Raw genomic sequence first — 12,284 nt, forward strand, 5'->3', positions numbered from 1 at the left:
GGGGGGATCCTCTAACATCTTGGGGGAATCCTCTAACATCTTGGGGGAATCCTCTAACATCTTGGGGGAATCCAAGGCAACTTCAGCTTTACAGCTTCTCGTTTCAGTGTCTAAGACGCACACATGATCTGCTGGGCTCTTCCAAAGGGCTTGGGTCGCATCTCCAGCTCTGACCTCTATAGCATTCCAGGGTCTGGCTGACTCCACTCCACTGCCGCTGCTGTTCCTGGTGGTCATCCCATGGTACTGGCATCTCTACCATGCTGGGGTTTCTCAGTGCAACTAGGCTTCACCAATAGCCTCTCATAGGCTCTCTTCATGGTGTCAAGCCTCAGCTCCTTGCATAACCACTTCAGTCCTGGACCATCAACTGCAACTGAGGCTGCACCTTCACCAATGGCCTTCCATGGCCTCTCTCTGTGCCAAGCCTCAGCTGATCTCCATGACCCCTTCATGTCTTCAAAACCAGTACCACCTGGGTGACTCTTACACATTACCAAGTCCAGCTGCAGCATGAGGTACAACCTTGGCTATCTCTGGAACACAGCTTCTTTGTGCTGTCAGAAAACACTTCCCAGAAGATTTCACCTCAGTGATGCTGGTTCTTCTTAATAATGGCTAATTTCTTAGCTCCAGCTAACCAGCACCAACTGTCCCAGTAGTCCCTTCTATTCTTGACTGTAAAGCCAGAGCCACATGGCTGAAGTTGCCAAGTTCTGCTGCTTGCTGGAGCTGGAACATGGCCCCTTTGTCCTATTACACTGTCACCAGCTTTCTGTTTTCCAACTCTTTCACTGCATAGACTTGGCTGTCCTGGAACTTGCTCTGTAGATAGACCTTGGATTCAGAGATCTGTGTGCCTCTGTCTCCTGTATGCTGGCATTAAAGGTGTCCACCACACCTGGACGCAAGCTTTTCTTCACCTAGAACTTTCTCGGTCCCAGGCTGGCCTTGAACTCAGAGGATCTGCTTGCTTTTCTCTCCTGGGATTAAAGGTGTGAACCACCATTCCTAGACCCCTGGTCTTCAAGGTCTGGATCAAAAATTTGTGTCCTCCGTTTTCTGGATTGCAGTTCATTTCAAATTTAAAGTACAAATGAAAATAATAACCAAGTCCCTTGTTCAACTGCAAAAGCATGAACAAGCTCAGATGGGTGGATTCTTGCATCAAGGTCACCTCTCTCTTAATCTGTGTATCTCCTTGAACAGAGGATTTGGCACCATTCTACGTCCTGGTGCCCCTTTCTTCTTTAAACCACACATTTTGTATTTGTCCTTTCGAAGCTCACTACACTTCATCAAGACGCTCTTCCTAAGAGTGAGCTTTAGTGACTATACAGCAGAACTTATAACAGGCTGTTTTGAGAATTCCTACGTCAAAGCAATTAAAATCTCTTTACCTTAGTCTCAGGTAGACTCTTCAGAAAAGGGCAAAAAGCAGCCGCATTCTTCACCAAAATATCACAAGAACAGTCTCTAGGCCACATAGTAACATTCTCCTTTAAAACCCTTGGGCCAGCAGGCCTCCACAGTTCTTATCACCCTCAGCACCAACGTCTTCCATGTTCCTCCTAGTATCACCCACTAAGCCCCACTTAAAGCCTTCCACTGCTTTCCAAAGTCCCAAGATGCACATTCCTCCCAACAAAAGCACAGCCAGGCCCGTCAGCACTACTCTAGTCCCTGGTACCAACTCCTGTCTTAGAGTTTCATTGCCGTGAAAAGACACCATGACCATAGCAACTCTTTCTTTTTTTTCATTAGTTAGTTATTTTATTTAGGGCTGGAGAGATAACTTCAGAGGTTAAGAGCAACTCTTTCTTTTTTTCATTAGTTAGTTATTTTATTTAGGGCTGGAGAGATGACTTCAGAGGTTAAGAGCACTGACTGCTCTTCCAGAGGAACGGAGTTCAGTTCCCAGCAACCTCATGGTGACTCACAACCATCTGTAATGGGATCCGATGCCCTCTTCTGGTGTTTCCAAAGAGAGGAATGGTGTATTCATATACATAAAATAATTTAAAAAAAAAAGAATTAAAAGTAGGCATGGTGGTGCATACCTTTAATCCCAGCACTGGAGCTCAGAGTGCGTGCGTGTTTGTGTGTGTGTGTATGTGTGTGTGTGTGTGTGTGTGTGTGTGACGCTGCACTGCACTGCACACAGGATGCAGTCTGCACCAGGCGCGTCTCACGTATGTATCATGGCAGAGTCCCCGCACTCGGCATCTTCGAGAGGGACCAGTGCTGACTGCAGTGAATATTCTCATAGCAGTTGGTGTGTGTGTGGTGGATTTCAGAAGATGGATTTCAGACGTATGACTGCCGGGTCAAGGATGAAAATAAACACCTCTGTCCTTGGGTAGAGACTGCGGTTCCCTCTGCATTAGTGAAGGTGAACAGGCCTGTGTCCCCACAGCCCAGACACCAGACTGCATTGGCAAGCCTTTGCCATTTTGCCGGCCTGATAGCGGACAGTTAGTAGGGTGTTCTTCCCTCATGGTTCTCCCAGTAGGAGCGCAGCTAAGTGTCTTCAGATCGAGTTTCATTCATGTTACTTGTTTTGTCAACTGACCTCATGGCCTTGGCATCTTTCTCTTCTTCATTTTGTTTTTTGGTGACGATGGGGATTCAATCCAGGCCTCCCCTGCCCTATGCAGATGCCCTACTACTGAGCTCATCCCTGCGGCTTGTTTAGTCTTGGGAGTTTATTTTTGGCTTGTTGTTTGTTTGTTTTGAGACAGGATCTCACACAGTAACCAAGATTGGTTGTAACTCATTACATAGCTCAGGCTGTCCTAGAACTCACGGTGATCTTCCGGCCTCAGCCTTCTAGGTGCTAGGATTGTGGGTGTGTACCAACCCTCCAAGGATTATCTATCTATCTATCTATCTATCTATCTATCTATCTATCTATCTATCATCTACTGTATCTCTGTATGTATGTATATATGTATGTATGTATCTATCTATCCATCCATCTCTCTATTTTGATTTTCTGAGACAATGTTTCTCTGGAACTCCATCTGTAGACCAGGCTGGCCTCACACTTGAGACCACCTGTCTCTGCCTCCTGAGCGCTGGGCTGCTTTTCTTTATGATGCTATTTTGGCCATGCAGAATGTTTGACTTTTATGTGGAAATTCATTTAAAATTTATTACTAACTTTTAGCTGAATAAACAATACCAACCAAACAATAAGTTTATCCATCTTGTGAAGAATTCGAGGTCACTTTTTCAAGTTTTGTTTTATTATCATTACTGGGGACAGGGGGTGCCACTGTATGCATAAGGAGGTCACATGATGGCTGTCGGGAGTCAGCTCTCGCCTTCCACTGCAAGTGGCAGAACTTGAACTCGGGTCATCGGGCCTGTGTTGGCAATCCACTGAGCCTGTCTCATTGAGTTACTATTCCCAGTCATGCTCGTCCTCCTCCAAAGGCTTCAGATAGGCAGGGGTATCCAGGTGACTTTTCCACCGTCTGTCCTTGTATAAACCAAGTTACTGAAGAGCCACAGCAAAGGCGCGTGAGTTTGTGGGTGCTCTGCTGTTGAGCCGAGAGGAGGCTCTGTGTGTTGCTTCCCATGCTGGGTACAATGACTCTTCTTGCATGCAGCGTAGGTCAGGATAGACTCCCAGCAACAAGGCCCCTTGGTAGAAAACACATCGAAGATTCAGCATATTGTTCTAGGGATGTGTCTCAAGGCCTGACAGGGTGTGACTGCCAAGCTTGAAGCCCTGTGTTTGACCCCCTGCACCACAGGAAGGGGAGGGAAAAGGTCTTTCAGGAAGCTGAAGCATTTAGGCTATTGAGTGATCATCGGGCGAGTGGCAGGTACAGGGCTCCATCCCCAGCCTCCATTTTTACAACATTTTTGAGTTTTGAGACAGGAGGGACTCACGATGTCGCCCAGGCTAGCTTTGAACTTGTGCTCCTCCTTCCTTAGCCTCTGCTATTGAGACATCACGCCTGGCTGGCTAAGGATTCCTTTTAAACAATCACATCTTTACTGTCTTGTCCTACGCATGCCATCAACCCACCCGTCAGAAACTTCCAGCATGGTGGCTGTGAGGAGATTGGGAGAATGGTGTAACTGTCACCAACTGTCACTTTAGAACATCACAGTCACCCCGAGAAAGAGCCCCACAGCCTTCAGCAGTCTCATTTAGCACAACCATTTAACAGAAACATTAACCCCGTGTCTGTCTCTGGAGATTGGTCTGGTCTGGACACCGCTTATCACGTGTGAGCACACAAGGCCTTCCTTTCATTCAACAAGCCACAAGGACATTATCACTCCTAACCAAAACCACACCATAAAAATAAAATGAAGAGCATCCACGACTAGGGCTGGAGAGACCGCCCAGTGGTTCGGAGCACCGGCTGCTCTCAAGGAAGCTGCAGGTTCAATTCCCAGTACCACATGGTGGCTCTCAGCCATCCTTAACTCTGTTTCCAGGGGAGCCAACGTCCTCCTGGCTTCTGTGGGTCCTGCACACATGCAGGGCACACACCTTCATGCAGACAAACAGTTGTACACCTGTAATAAAACACATCCTTAATTTAAAGAAAGGGCCTGTCCCACAATTCTTTTCTTTTAGCTTTTTGAAAGATCACTGAGCCTAAGCTAGCCCACAACTCACAGAAATCCTTCTGCCTCAGCCTCTGAAGTGCTGGATTCCAACTGGATGGAATTGTTTGCTTGTTTGTTTACTTATTCTTACTGTTTGTGAGAGAGAGAAAAAGAGGGGGAGAGGGGTGTGTGTGGGGTATGTGTGCACGTCCAAACATGGGAGGCTGTTAGTGTTATTTTAAAAGTGTTGAAATTTTACTCTTAACCCAGCTAGCTCCCAAATTAATTTTTTTTTTTTAATGTATAGCTCAGGCTGGCCTCAAACTCGTGATCCTCCTGCCTCTGCCTCCTTCAGCAAATCCTACCGGCGTGTGCCACCACAACCGGCACTCCCAAGTTATTAAGAGTGAACTATTCTATTTATTTAACAAGTTTCTTTTTACAGATTTATTTATTTATTTTATATGAGTACACTGTTGCTGTCTTCAGACACACCAGAAGAGGGCATCAGATCTCATTACAGATGGTTGTGAGCCACCATGTGGTTGCTGGGAATTGAACTCAGGACCTCTGGAAGAGCAGTCAGTGCTCGTAGCTGCTGAGCCATCTCTCCAGCCCTACTTCATAAGTTTAAGGGCCCAACAACTGAGCACCTCCCAGCCAGAACCCCAAAATACTTGCTCTTCAGTACTGATCTGGCTCTCTGGGCTCCAGCTGTTTTTTCGCGGTCTCTCCTGGACCCTGTCCTCCGGGCTGGATCCTCCTTTCCTCTCCCTGTCTCTCCCTCCTCCCACTCTGGGAGGAAGTCCAGCCCTATTCTCTCCCTTGCTCAGTCATTGGTTGATCAGCTAGCTTTATTGACCAATCAGGAAATAATTGGGGAGCAATAGGGAGACAATCCTATCTCAACAAGGCTGAGATAGGAGATTCTCAGACTAAGGATCACAGCCAGATATGAGGGCAGAGAAACCAGCGTTTGGATAACACAAGGATCATCTTTACACAACACACAGTAATATGCCTTCAGGAGGTCAGCAGACGTGTTCAGAGCTATTGAATTGTTTCTCTTCGCCCACCTTTCTGTGGGTGCCGGGGACTGAAATCGGGTCACCAGGCTTACCCAGCAACTGCCTTTATCTGCCGAGCCATCTTGCTGGTTCCCTTTTTTGAGTTTTTTGAGACAGATTCTCAAGTAGCCCAGGCTGGTTTCAGTCTTGCTATGTAGCTGAGGATAACTTTGACTGCCTGCTCCACCTCCTGAATGCCGGGATCCCGGGCATTATGTCATTGACTATCTAGAGCTGGGGGATCGTGGGGGTGGGGGTGGGGTGGGGGTTCCAGCCCCAGCACTGAAAATAAAAGGCTCAACTATGTAGTCAGAATTCCAATTCTTTTTTTTTTTTTTTTCGAGATAGAATTTCTCTTTATAGCCCAGGCTGTCCTGGAACTCGCTCTGTAGACCAGGCTGGCCTCGAACTCAGAAATCCGCCTGCGACAGAATTCTTTTTTTTTTTTTTTTTTGGTTTTTCGAGACAGAACTCCAATTCTTAAATTCCCAATACTTGGAGGTCTTTTGTGACAATTTCTTTGAATCAAAAGTCATGCAAACATTATTGTTGTACATTTCTTTAAATCTTAATCTATCTTCTTCTATCCCGTATCTTCTCAGTCCCGGGCTTACTATTATTTGAGACAGGTTCCACCATGGCGGACCTTGAACCCCACTCAATCATTTGCCTTGGTCTTCTGAGTTTGAAGATTTTAAGCATAAGTCACACACATAATGTATACATATGGGTGTATGTACTGCCACGTGTGTTGGATCTGTGTGTATATGTGTGTACCCCATGTGTGTTGGATCTGAGTGTGTATATGTGTGGGCACCTCCAGGTATGCTGAAGCCAGAGGATCACCTCAGGAGCTGACCGTCTTGTTTGTTGAAACAGGATTGTTCACTGGCTTAGAACTGACCAATTTGGCTAAACTGCCTAGCCAGTGAGCCCCAGGGTTCCTTCTGTCTCTGTGTTGAAGCTCTGGGATAACAAGCAAGCATTCAGCTTTTTAAAATGAGTTCTGAGGCTGGAGACGGCTCAGTACTTAATATTACTGGCTACTCTTGCAGGGGACCTGGGTTGAGTTCTCAACACCCACACGGCAGCTCAGAACCGCCTGTAATTCCACTTCTAGGGGATCTAAAATCCTGTGGCCTCCAAGGGTATTGTAAACACATGCAGGCTAAACACCCATACAACCCATACGCATAATTTCTTTTCCTCTGAGGATTGAACTCGGGCCTTTGTTCTTACAACCCAAACACATTACTGACAAAGTTATGTCCCTGGTCCTAGCTCTTCTGTTTATGGTGTTTTGTCTGCATGACACACAGGGGACAGAGGAACATACTGTGCACTGTGGATGTGCCTGGTGCCCAGGAAGGTCAGCATAAGGAGTCAGGTGCCTGGACCTGGAGTTTCAGAGGTTGTGAGCCACCCTGTGGGTCCTGGGAACCCAACCTAGGTTCCTCTGCAAGAGCAGTCAGAGCTATTGATGGCTGAGCCATCTTTCCAGCCCTTGCAATTTTTTTCTTTTTTTTTTTTCTTTTTTTTTCTTTTTTTTCTTTTTTTTTTCTTTTTTTTTCACCCTTGCAATTTTTTAAGGGAAGAAATCCACATACATATCAGTTAATCCAAAATATTATTTCAGCATTCTGTGTTTATCCCATGCCAAGCCTCCAGATTGTTAGAGCCCCCAGGTACAGAGTCTTTCCCACTCTGGATCTGGCCTCACCATCTTTCTCTGTCACTTCATGTGTTCTTCTGTCCCCCGTGTGTCCTGTCAAGTGAGATTTGTCATAGACGTGTCATCAGAATCTGTTTGGGAGGCTGTTATTATTTTATTTGAGCTTTTCCCCTCATAACCTTCCACCCGGCAGATGAATCTCCTTGCCACCCTGTCTTCATCCTGTTGGGAGCTGCTGACGGTGAATATATCCTGATATGTAAGCTCCTTGGAGATGGGACATGTTGATATTTAGATCTCTAAATGTTTACAAACACCGTAACAAGCGTTCATTCATTTCCCAAGCAAATCTTTGCATTGCACAATGCGCCTTGCAGCTGATGATTGAAAAGCATTGTTCAGAATTAGTTTTAAGAGAACTTGACACTTCTCTGAAAATGGAGCACACTTTAAAACTGTCCCATCTTCAAGGCGTTTCGTGTGTTTGACAGATTTGGATATATCTGCTTTTCTAGCTAAGTGCAGTGGCCCACACGCGTAAACTTCAGAGGTGGGATAGGAGGATCAGAAGTTCAAGGCCAGCCTTGGCTACAGACAGTTTAGAGCCAACCAAAGCTACCTGAGACCTTGTCTTTAAAACCACAAAAGTGAAATAAAAAGAAGATATATTAGATTTCCATTATTATGACAAAATACCCAAAGCAATTAACTTATAAAGAGAAAAGGTTTTTTTGTTCCTGATTCTCAGGGTTTGAGTGCAAGATCAAACAGGCCCATTGTATATGGTTTCTGGGGAGCCCAGACTTTCAGGAAGGGGTATGTTGCAAAGCAAAGACTGCAACCAGGAAGTAGAAGCTAAGCAAGGAGGATTAGGTGTTTTGTCTGCAATCCTCTAATCCATTTAAGCATTCCACCAATGGCCTAAAGCCCTTTCACTAGGTCCCACCCCCTAACTGGCCACACACCTTCCAATAGCGCCACCTATAGGTCAGATCTTTAACACCATGACCACTGGAGGGGGGGCATTTCAAAACCATAGCGTTGGATGAGGCCCCCACTGGGTGTCAGCCACTCCCTTAATCGTGAGAGCATACCAGTGAGCAAAATAGAGACACCCCACTCAAATCAGAGGGTGGGCCACGTGAAAATAAGTTAAACCGAGCCTGCGAGTGGGGTAGCTGGGAAAAGCCCTTCTAGGGGAGGCGATGCAGATGTTGATATCTGAGGAGCGTCACACGAAGGTGAAGAGAGTTCGGTATCCCCTGCAAATGGACAGCAAGTGAAGGCTGGAACACGGGCAGGCAGGAAGGAAAGCAGTGAGGCTGCAGAGGTGGCCCAGGAGAAAGGAAGAGGCAGAGTCTCGGAGGGGAGCGGCAGGCTGGCAGAGCCTGGGGGCGGCTGGCAGAGCCTGGGGGCGGCTGGTGGGGCCTGCGGGCAGCAGGTGGGCTTTGGCATTTAATGTATATCTTGCACAGCCAAGGGAGGGTTCTGAGCAGAGGGGTCAGACCTGGAGCGGGTGTTTTCAGAGTCCCTCCCACTTTGTGTAGAGATAGAGGTATAGCGAGGAGACCCCGGTAATGGTGGGAGACAGAGGAAGTGAGGACCACGGGGGAAGAAGACATGAATGGGCCCTGCATCTATTCTGAAAGCAAAGCTGACAGTTTTGCTGAGGAATCTGATGTGGGCAATCAGACAAGAGAGGGCGAGCAGATATGACTCAGATTTTAACTTAAGCACGTTGGGTGGGTGGGGGCTGCCACTCCTGAAATGCATAAGGCTGGGGAGCTGGGCCACTTTTCTAAAGTTCACTTCTGGATTCAGATGTAATCCCAGCACTCTGGAGGTAAAGCCAGGAGGACTGCCAAGAATCCAGGTCCAGCCTGCTCTATATAGGAAGTTCCAAGCTAGCCAAGGCTACATAGTAAAGACAGTCTTAAATAACAAACAGAAAGAAACCAAGTTACTTCTGAGCACTTCTGGTCGTGGTGGCAGGGAATCCACCAAGATGTGTCAGTTGTCACATCGGTCAAGATTCTGGAATGTGGTCAGAGCCCAGATGGGACACTTGACAATCATGTGCACAGTGATGTTTGGAACCTGCGATCCCAGTGTTATCTCATGGGAGGTGGAAAGCAAGAGAAAGTGCAGTTCTCAGTCCTGCCCCCACCCCACCCCCTCCAGCCTCTCCGGGTCTGGAAGTGAAGGTGACTCCAGCGAAGCAGGTTGACAGTGGCCAGAGAAGGTGTTACAAAAGAAGGGACATGTGTACGATCCCAGGTCCCCATGTGAGGCAGGTGCCACTCATCCTGGGGTGGGGGTTGCTGCAGGAGACATGACAAGTTCCTGTGTGACTGAGTCTCCTTGCTCTGTGGTTTTAGAGCCTTTTATCATTTGCAAAGCCTGTTACTCATTTAGAAAGCATTTTTGCAAAGCCCTTGGCTTTTCACCAAGGACAGCCCGGAGCCAGGAAATTTTGCTTCTGTTTATACCCCAGAGGTGCGTCCCTCTGTCTGCATCCTGCAGCCCATCTGTAAATCGATCTGGAACTTCACCTAGTAAAATATGATCGGCATCTTTCAATAGAAAACAGAAGGCTGAGAACTGGTGCATAGCTGAAGTCAGAATTGAATTGCCTCTTGAAAATTTGTTTTTGGTTTTGGTTGCTTTTTTATTTTTTATTTTTTTGTCTTGTTTTGTCTGGGTTTGGTTACCAGAATTGCATAAACTGGGCATGGTGGTGCTTGCATGTAATCCCAACACTCAGAAGGCTGAGCCAGGAGAATTGGAATTTAAGGTCAGCTTTGGCTATGTAGTGAGTTTTGGGCCAGCCTGGGCTGCATGATACTTTGTCTTAAAAAAAAACAAAAAAGCAAAGTAAAACTAAACAAGACAAGACAAAAGATAACAAACAAACAACGAGAAGCTAACATTGTGGCAAATCCCTTTAACGCTCAGGAGGCAGAGGCAGGTGGATCTCTATAAAGTTAGATGCCAGCCTGGTCTACAATAATGGGTTCCCAGACAGCCAGGGCTACATAGACTCTGTCTCAAACAAGCAGAATCAAAATTATTTTTTTTCTTAAGATTTATTTATTTTGGGGGCTGGAGAGATGGCTCAGCGGTTAAGAGCACTGACTGCTCTTCCAGAGGTCCTGAGTTCAAATCCTGGCAACCACATGGCAGCTCACAACCACCCATAATGAGATTCGATGCCCTCTTCTGGTGTGTCTGAAGACAGCTATAGTGTACTCATAAATACAATAAATAAATCTTTATTAAAAAAGATTTATTTATTTTATATATGTGAGTACATAACTGTTGCCATCTTCAAACACAGCAGAAGAGGACATCAGATCCCATTACAGATGGCTGTGAGTCACCATGTGGTTGCTGGGAATTGAACTCAGGACCTCTGGAAGAGCAATCAGTGCTCTTAACTGCTGAGCCACCTCTCTGGCCCCCAAAATTGTTTCTTAATTTAAGAAACCCACCATTATTAGCTGGGTACAATGGTGCACACCTTTAATCCCAGCATCTAAGAGACAGGGACAGGCAGATTTCTATGAGTCTGAGGCTAGCCTACTATACAAAGCAAGTTCCAGGTCAGCCAGGGCTACACAGAGAAACCCTATCTTGAAAAACAACCAATAACAAAAACAAAACAAATACCGTTATTTTACCAAGAACATGGCGGCCTTTTACATTTCTGTTTTGGGACCACAGGCATGGATCTCCACACCTGTACAAACAAGCGATACTGGAGACCCGTCATGCATCTGAGATGAGCGCCCGACCAACGGAGCCCTTTGTTTTGTTTTGTGGGATTTTATTGTATTGTTGTTGGGGTGGTTGTTTTTGAAACAAAGTCTCACTATGTCATCCTGGCTGTCCTGAAACTCTCTCTATAGACCAGGCTGGCCTCGAACTCACAGAGATCTCTGCCTCTGCTTCCCAAGTGAAACAGTACACCCACGCCCAGCCTAGCGCAAGCCCTTGCAATTAGTTGGTGCTGGGGCTGAGGCCCTTGAGTTCCCTCCGTCCCTGCCTCTCACTCCCTCCCTCTCACTCCCCCACCTCTCTCTGACCTCTCCCGCCCACCACCACAGGCCATGGACAGCCAGAAGCAGTTCACCGGCCCAGAGATCCAGTTCCTCCTTTCGTGCTCTGAAGCAGACGAGAATGAGATGATCAACTGCGAAGAGTTTGCCAACCGCTTCCAGGAACCAGCGCGGGACATTGGCTTCAATGTGGCGGTGCTGCTCACCAACCTGTCAGAGCATGTGCCCCACGACCCGCGCCTGCGCAACTTCCTAGAGCTGGCTGAGAGCATCCTGGAGTACTTCCGGCCTTACCTGGGCCGCATCGAAATCATGGGCGCATCGCGTCGCATAGAACGGATCTACTTTGAGATCTCAGAGACCAACCGTGCCCAGTGGGAGATGCCCCAGGTCAGTAGACCTGTGCATGTGCATGAAGTCTTGGTACCCACGGGGCTCCCCGGCCCTGACAAGCCCACACTCCTCCCCCATTGTATTGTATGTAAAGACAAGGTTTGATGTATGCCAGCCTGGCCTTAAACTCACTGTAGCTGAGGATAAGCCCAACCTCCGTGCCCCCAGTGCCGGGATTCGAGGTGTGTCCCACCACATCTGGCTGTGGGGGTTCTGGGAATCAAGCGCAGGGCTTCCTGCGTGCTAGGCAAATTAGCAATAGAACTGTACCCCACATCCCTTCTCAGAGACACTTTGTGGTTCAGGCTGTGATCTTGCACAAGCCCAGCTCGTTGGTGGCCACCTCTTGTATGTGAATCCCCTGTGCATTGCAGCAGTAGCATGGGTGTGCCCTCATGGTTGACGCAGTGCACCATGGCTTGCAGCTGACCCTGGGAACGCCACCACCACCTGTCACCCTGAAACAGTCACACACATGCTTCAATCTGCTCGCCTGTCCTCTGGGGCCCTGCTAGGCCCATA

General features: G+C 47.4%; 1 protein-coding gene and 1 long non-coding RNA gene across 3 annotated transcripts in view; one reads left to right on the top strand and one right to left on the bottom strand.

The window, feature by feature from the left end:
* Ryr1 (ryanodine receptor 1) overlaps positions 1-12,284 on the top strand; it is a 129,374-nt gene that overhangs the window by 97,923 nt on the left and 19,167 nt on the right. For both annotated transcript variants that reach the window (XM_028786244.1, XM_028786245.1), the window contains one exon: positions 11,418-11,759. In XM_028786244.1, the coding sequence (XP_028642077.1) occupies positions 11,418-11,759 (342 nt within the window). The remainder of the gene's footprint in view (positions 1-11,417; positions 11,760-12,284) is intronic.
* Positions 3,227-5,357, bottom strand: LOC114637921. Its single transcript, XR_003713802.1, has 2 exons — positions 5,250-5,357; positions 3,227-3,648 (listed from the first exon to the last, which is right to left on the bottom strand). It is a non-coding gene; the product is annotated as an uncharacterized LOC114637921 (long non-coding RNA).

Source organism: Grammomys surdaster, unplaced genomic scaffold, assembly GCF_004785775.1.
Source record: "Grammomys surdaster isolate TR1022 unplaced genomic scaffold, NIH_TR_1.0 125430, whole genome shotgun sequence".
NCBI lineage: Eukaryota > Metazoa > Chordata > Mammalia > Rodentia > Muridae > Grammomys > Grammomys surdaster.